General features: G+C 56.8%; 1 protein-coding gene across 1 annotated transcript; it reads left to right on the top strand.

Moving 5' to 3' along the window:
• Positions 1–3,184: 3,184 nt before the first annotated feature.
• BESB_043180 (putative gamma-soluble NSF attachment protein) lies at positions 3,185–6,051 on the top strand (the record flags this gene model as incomplete). Its single annotated transcript, XM_029362769.1, has 4 exons — positions 3,185–3,490; positions 3,932–4,378; positions 4,922–5,291; positions 5,921–6,051. 4 exons carry the CDS (start codon positions 3,185–3,187, stop codon positions 6,049–6,051), a joined length of 1,254 nt encoding a protein of 417 aa, XP_029220135.1.
• Between the last annotated feature and the right edge of the window lie 1,410 nt (positions 6,052–7,461).

Raw genomic sequence — 7,461 nt, 5'->3', positions numbered from 1 at the left:
TTTTCAACGCAAAAGGCCGCCACTCTCCGCTTGCGAGCGGGTATGGTCGGACACCGGCCAGACGCCCAGATGAGGCTCTGGCTCGAGCGCTCCACACCGGTTGCTGGAAGTGTGCGACAGGAATAATTGGAGATCGATTGAAGAAGAGGTGCGGAGGGCGAGGTCGCTCTCTATAGACGTAGATAAGGGTTACGACCAATATAGTGCGGGCTAAATCCCCACGTTGCTGTCCCTTTTTTGTGTTTTCACCCGCAGGCAGATGAGCGCACAACCGTCCACGTACGCATAGCAGAAGTTACATTCCCTTGTGGTGACCGGGAAAAGCCGCGATGCGATGCTGTCCTTGGGGAAAGGCGGAGTACAGACACATCGTGAGGAGCCCGGAAAAAAACGGCGGGTCGAGGTTGTCGTCGCTAGGCTGGACGTTGACTGTGGCTCCACCATCGTAGACGCCCATGGGCTTCCTCACAGTACGACAGAAAACCCCTCCTCGAGGCGTTTTGGCCAGGTGTCCTTTGCAATCACTTTGATCGGCCTTCAATGGAGCGTAAGCGGCGTGAGCGGCTCAGACTGCGCTCTTCGCAGGAGGCGACCTCGAACGGTGCACACACTGTAGGACGCACGAAGGAGCCGTGCGCATTCAGTTGCGAAAGCCGTGTCGCGGTGGCCTACAGAAAAAAGCCTCCCAAACCCTCGTGCTCGGACAACTCAAGCCATATTGCTGAGACCGCGATCGGAGGCTATAGCTGTCTGTCACGCGCCATCGAGCCTGTGTAGCCCTGAGGCCCGACGCGGCGCCGGTCGTGAGGGAGACGAAGTGCGGCGCATGAGCAGCACGAGGTCGTCCCGTATCAGTCAGAGCGGGAAATACTATTCACGAAACGGGGGGTAGCGCAGTAAAAGTTCCCTTTTTCTCAGTATTGCCACTGCCTACAGAAACGAACTCTCGAGAGGCGTTGCAGCAGCTGGAGGAAGTTCGGCAAGACCGCGTGCCGGCGATCAGACGTTTTCAAAGCACGGCACCGAAGTACGTGCGATCTTATTCCCTATTAAAGCGAGCGCTATATGTCGGGACTGGCACAAGAGGAAGGTGCGGGCGGGTTTCTGGGGCTACAAAATCTGCGCGTCACGAGGCCGAGCAGGGATCCGAGTAGGCCGAACTCAATGGCGTTTACCCGCAAGGGCTCCCCGAAACGCTATGGTTTTGTCGTTACTGTGACTGCATGGGCCTTGGCAGATGGGGTAGAGGTAGATTCGGGCGCAACCGACGTACAAGACTGGTAAATCTCGTCCAAGGCCATGTTTACGTCAGTCTCGATTGAGGAGTTTCACGTAGAGTGCGAAGGAATAGAAGGGAGAGAGCATGAGAACGGCCAGATCCCCCGGTTACCGGTGCGCAGTACCGACACACCAAACGCACCACGGTAGCTTGCATGGCCTAGGCATCACTCTATCAAATGTGCCTTCAGTACAGTTCACTCCCGCCCAGTGAAAAATGAAGGAGAGAAAAACAAAGTGCAAAAATAGAAGAGAGAACGCAGAGAAACTAGAGATCGCCACCTCAGAGGCGGCCTCCCCGCCCGTGATTGCGGCCTCCAGAGCCCGTCGGAGGGCATAAGCCGTCCCGTCACCGCTGCCCGGGCGAGAGCGCGACAACTTAGCTGCTGCCTTCTTTAAACCGCAGAAGAGTTGAAATTACAGGTGCTCCCGGAGGCCACCTAGTTTCGCCTTGAAAAAAAAGCCTGCTTTTATAAGCAGCGGAACGCTGACTGCCAGCCCCAGAGGAACGCCTCTGTATACAGTGCAATTCCGCACCCTCGGCCCAGTTTCCACCGGGCGAGGGCTAGCCGGCGGGGTGGCGACCCGGAACGCCCCCGAGGTGTGCAGGGTTGTAGGGCTGCCGGGCCTAGCAGCTGGTTTCCCTGCGAATTGCGGTAGCGCAGGGAAAAACAAGGGTAGCAGAGTAGCCAGACAGGGAGGCGGCGGCGGATACTTCGCCCTAACTCGGCAGAGCATCGGCCGGGTTCGGTTTTTTAATGAACGACTACAGATTTCGCTTCGCGTCCTTTGTACTCCGCACTGCTCCCGCAGTTCCAGCGCCAACACATTCACGGTAGCTTTCCGCCGGTCACAATGCGGTCGGGATTCGGGACACCTCTCTCCGCTCTTTTCCCAATCCGGATAGTTCATGGTGTGAAGGCGAGACCCTCTAAGGCCAGAGCGACACACTTAGACTAAATGCAGAAAAAGGCTAAGCAGAGAGAAGTGAACCTCGGCACTGCGCCTATGGGCCGTAGTCTCACTTTAGGCAAGAGAACGTTTACTGTAGTGAAGAGAGAGTTGTTGCACAAGGAAGCGAGAGTCTTTGTTCTCTATGCCCTCGGCTGCAGTCTCCAGGCTCTGTGTTGCGGTCCTTTTTCCGGTGCAGTTAGAAGACACGTGGCGCATCGCTTGTTCCATCTATAGTTCCCGTCCAACCCAGCAGGGGTGGGTGACAAGCCTCCCAGCGCCACCATTCGCTGGGCATGCAGTTTTCGCCGTTCTCGCTTAGATGCTTTTTCCAGCAATGCCTGACGTACAGCTGCTCCGTTAAAAGGCCACGTCTCTGACATGTTTCCCCTTTCAAGGGCTCGACTGATACACAGGTCGACGCTGCCCTACGTCCCAAATGTTGGAAATTGCCTTTGGGTTCCGCGCCTAGGTGGTACACGCGTGTCGTGCCGAGTGACCAAGCAGGGCACCCACCGGCAGCGCGCCGGCGGCGGCTTTTTTCGGTGTTTCCTTGCTTCGTCCTTTACTGGACGAATACCCACGTGCGAGTGGCAAGGCGCCTGTGTCTCGTGAGTTACTTAAGTGACTCGTTTCGTCCGTGCGAGGCCGCCACCGTGCCCCGCCTACCCGCTTGCCCAGGGTGCTGCCGTCGCTTCTCTGCAGCAACCCACACATGAGCGTGTTGTATACTAATTCGCTTATGCCTGGCACAGATCCGCGCTCTGGCTCTGAATCCTGCCACGCATTTTCTCTGGTCGTGTCCTGTCCGCGGTCTGGGCGTCTGCTGCTTTTTGGGAATCGCGTTGTGTGAGTCGCTCAGCAAGTCGCTAGCGCCACAGGTTGCGCAGCTTGCGCGACGCACGACTACAAAGCGTAGGAAGTCTTCATTCGGTGAACAGCGTCTGTTCCCGCAATGTCATGGTCGTGGGGAAGGGGTGAACACCCCGGCGAGGCCTCCGGCTTCTCCGGCAGAGGGAAGTTTGCGGAAGGTGTTGAGCACCTGCAGCAGGCAGAGAAGGCGCTGAAAACTTCTCTGCGGCTGCTCAAGTTCTCTCCAGACTACGACGTTGCAGCACTCGAGTACAGGGCTGCTGCAGAGTGTTTCCAACAGGATGGCTCCGAGCCAGCTCTTCCGGAAGCCCTCCACTGCTGGCAGAAGGTTGTGGAAATTGCCGATAAGCAGCAGGATTCTGTCGGCGCCGCGCGCGCTCTAGAACAGGTAATTCTTTCCTCTTGTTTTCAATAATGCACTTAAGCCGTCTCCATCTCCTGGCGGCCCGCGCAGAGTCGGTGGGACGGGAGGACCAGTTCATCTTCATTACTTTCAACTGACATTTCTTTATGCGTTGCATCGAGTCTTGGCACGCTGTGGCTGTGCTGCCTGTCGTCTCCTGCCATTTGTCGAGCTCAGCGTACACGAATGTGTCCTTCTGCATTCTGGTTTAGGCCGGGGCGATGGCTGGCGGCATTGCGTGAGCGGGCTTTCCAGTCTTACTCGCGCCGTGCCTGTCGGCTCACGCAGGCCAACTCAGATTCCGCTCGTAGAGCCATTCCGCTGCGGCGTCAGTGGTGAGGCTGTCGGCAGGAGGGAGCTGGAGACTCTCTTCCTGCTGTTTTCAGTTTGCCTTCACTTGGGTCATCCTGAGTGCTGTGTTTGCAGATGGCCTCTCTGCGGTCAGCGAGCCGCCCGGGGCAGCTTCAAGTGGATTTCGCGGAGGTTATTCGTCTGCAGGGGGAGGCAGCTCATCGGTATCGGCTAGCTGGCAAGAGTGACGCAGCTGTGCGGATTCTGCAAAAGTCTGCAACCTTCAAAGAGGAGCAACAGCGTGACGGCCGTGGTGCGGCCGAAATCCTAAACGAGTGCGTATCGATATACGACGAAGACGAGAAGTGGCACTACGCTTCCGAAGTCTACCGCGACCTCATCGATCTCCTGGCCAGAGAGCGCATGTATACGGATCTCCTCAAGGCGCTAGACGGGCACATAAAGGTGCTTCAAAAGCTTAACCAACAAAACGGAATCTACAAGGCAGTCCTGAGCAAGGTCATCGTATGCTTGACTATGGGAGACGCAGTCGGCGCCAATAACGCTCTTTCTGATGAAATGGTAAGTGCTGCAGCCTGTCGCTGTATGGTCGCAGCGTCTAGACTCTTGCTTCATTCTCCGAGGCTGTCTCTGATGGCATGCGAGCTTACAATTGATACACGATGTCTGGCGTAGAGCAGTCACTGAAAAGGATCTCATCGTTAAACCATAGCTACGTCTGTGAGCGGAACTCCGCGGTGGGAGATGTCTGGGCCCGCACAACCAGCGTCGCGCTGTGGCCAAGAACGGAGAACCTGTTTCTGTTTCGTGTGGCACTCTGTAGCAGCACCTCCTCTCTGTGTGTGTCGGGGCTGCGTCCTCCTCGCCTCTGATGCAACACTGAGCGGCGCACAGTTTAGGGCCTCCACATCAAGACCTGGCGCGCTGTGGCTTCAGTTTCCTGCTAGAATGCTTACACCGGGTGTCGAACGACGTCTGCGTGCGCTTTCGCGGATATTGGGGAAGGTGGGCCGTTGTTTACCCGGCAAATATGAAACTTGGCATGTATCAACACTACCCTCTGCGTCACGAGAAGGGTCTGTGACTGGAACTGTGGGTGTGCAGGCTTTCGCGAGCAACTTCATGGGGAGTCGAGAATTCCAGCTGGCGGCAGATGCCGTTGACGCATACAAGCAAGGCGACTCCGATGCACTTGCGGATGTGCTGGCGAACCAGACGTGGAGTTTTCTCTCCGTTGAGATTTTCCGAATGTCACGAGATCTCAAGTTGGAGAGAGCCGTGGGACTACCTCCGTGTGCAGCGTCCTCTCACCTTGGACCTGGAGCTGAATGTCACCGCGCAGGGTCCACAGCTGCTAGTCTGCAGGCTCTGCCGGTGTCATCGGCCGCAGAAGAGATCTGTGTTCCATCAGTTTCAAAAGTTCATTCGGCCTCAGGGTTGAGGCCCGAAGCTCCAGTCATGGGCGGGATGTCGGGTACGGCAGACAGGACGATGCTGCCGACAAGCAGTCACGCGGCTCCGCTCTCCCGTGATGCGCAGGAAGTGTGTATAGAGGATCTTCTTTGCTGAAAAACCCGTCGAAAAACGGAGAAAGGAGATCGAGCCTGCCACCTCGTCTTGAGCCTGTGCCGCCGCACCGCGCCGCGTGGTGTTTCGCGTGGGTGCGAGCAGATGGGAGAGTTCGGGAGGTCTATGGCGGTAACAGGCGCCCTTGGTGCAGCTCCCAAGAAAGCTACACACGATTTTGTTATCCCTGTTTCTTGGCAGTGGAGCTTGGGGTTGTGATACCAGGGTTTATTTTGAAGAGTGGTCTCGTGTTCCTTGATCCCAAGCCGAGGCGCCGCCTGACCAAACGTAGAGGCGATCTCACAAGATAGATAAGTACATTTTTGTAGGGTCTCGGCAGCATCGCTAGTTATTGCCTCCCACTGACTCACTATCGCAACAGTCCCGCGCTATATCCGCTGCCAGGGACGTTTTTGAGTTTAGTCGGTGTCACGGTCGCTTAACAGCGCTACGGCATGCAGAGTGCAGGCAGCGGCCCCTCCGCGCACGCTCCCTTACTGCGTCCATCCTATTTCCCCTTTCTTTTCACTTAGCCAGGCGCACGCGACCCCACCCTCACGTACAACACTAAGCAGCAAGCAGGATTGGCGTCCTCCAAAGAGATGAGTTCATTGCTGCACCGCCACGTAGGGCGGTTAGACTCGGGCGCGTCTCGCGTTGCCATGTGACATCGCGCTTGCAGAAACCCGAAGAGCCGGACCCGCCCGGCCGGTCCCGTGCGCCTGTGTCCCCTTAGGGCCGCATTCCGTGATCCACTAACCGCCAAACACGCGCTAGCGGCCTCGCAAGATGCCGACGTCTATGAATGGAAGAGGCCACGAGGCCAATGTGCATCCAACAACAGGAATAGGCGGATTTTTTCCTTCAAGGAAGTGACTATAAAGAACCAGGCTCTACGAGTGCAGCGGGATGGCAGTCTATTTCGCATGCTGTAAGCAACTGTAAACCGATACCACCTACGAAAACACCGGCCTGGCGAATCGATCAGTGTCTGCATTTTAGCGACGCATATGTACTGCAATGCATGCTTCGGATTCCTGTCGGTCGTGAAGCGCACGTCGGGATGGGAGGAGCTGCGCTCATAATGGAGTCAGATTTCTAGGCGCGCGAGAAGAACGGCACCGGGTTCCGTTGGGCGCATGCAAACGATTGCATGCGGTTGTCTCTAGTCGACTTCCGGCTGCGGTTGTTATGTGCCTTCGTTTACCGATTGTTTTGTTTCCTCGCGCCATATCATGCGTGGTGAAGAAGGATTTTTACCCGTATTACAAAAGCAAAACTACACATTGGTGGGATTCCTGCCTGGGGAGCGCTGCGTGGCCATGGAATCCAGGCGTGGCCGGTGGTGATTTTTGTGATGCCGTTAGTGGGCTGGCATCCGTGCCAATTTCATGTGTTTCTCCTTCACGGGGATGGACTAAGTCGTGCTGAGCTCGGCCTTTGAATTCTCAGCTTCCGTGGCCTAGGTCGCGCCCGCCTCCGTCACGTGTGTGGCGTGCCCGGTTGCTGGCGTGCTTCTTGCGCTGAGGAGTCTTTCGGCTTTTTTGAGCTCTACCATCGCAATGACGGCACGCCTTCCTTCCTCTCTGATCACGGTAGCACGGAATGACCTTATAGGGTCACTGGCGAGTAGCAAGATCCCGGGCTCTCCACCGAACTCCAAGTGGCTGCTGTTTGCGTTCTTGGCAGTTTCCGATGTTCCTGGTTCAGTGCGGCTTGCTTTTGCCAGCAAACACAGGGATGAGAATGCAGACAGCAGCGCCGAAGTTGTCTTGCGCGGCTCGCCGAGTAACCGGTCGATACCGGGGCGTGGCGCAGGCTCCAGGCCCGGACATAAGGCGGACGAAAGCCGTTGCTCAACTTCGAGTAGGCGCGTCGGGCCTGCTTCTCCCTCTCTAGCTCGCCAGGCATTGTTGCGTCGTGTGCTCCCCTCTCATTCCAAAACAGAGCAAACTATGTCTCTCAACTCCTGTTTTCCCGGTTTCCGTCGCCCGACTGGACAGAAACCCGCCAGTGTGGTGGGCGTGCTTGAGCAGTCTTGTCTACCATTGTCTTTCTTAACGTCGCGGCAATTCGGG

This window comes from Besnoitia besnoiti, chromosome III (assembly GCF_002563875.1).
Source record: "Besnoitia besnoiti strain Bb-Ger1 chromosome III, whole genome shotgun sequence".
NCBI classification, from domain to species: Eukaryota; Apicomplexa; class Conoidasida; order Eucoccidiorida; family Sarcocystidae; genus Besnoitia; species Besnoitia besnoiti.
This window is presented reverse-complemented; position numbering and strand designations above follow the sequence as displayed.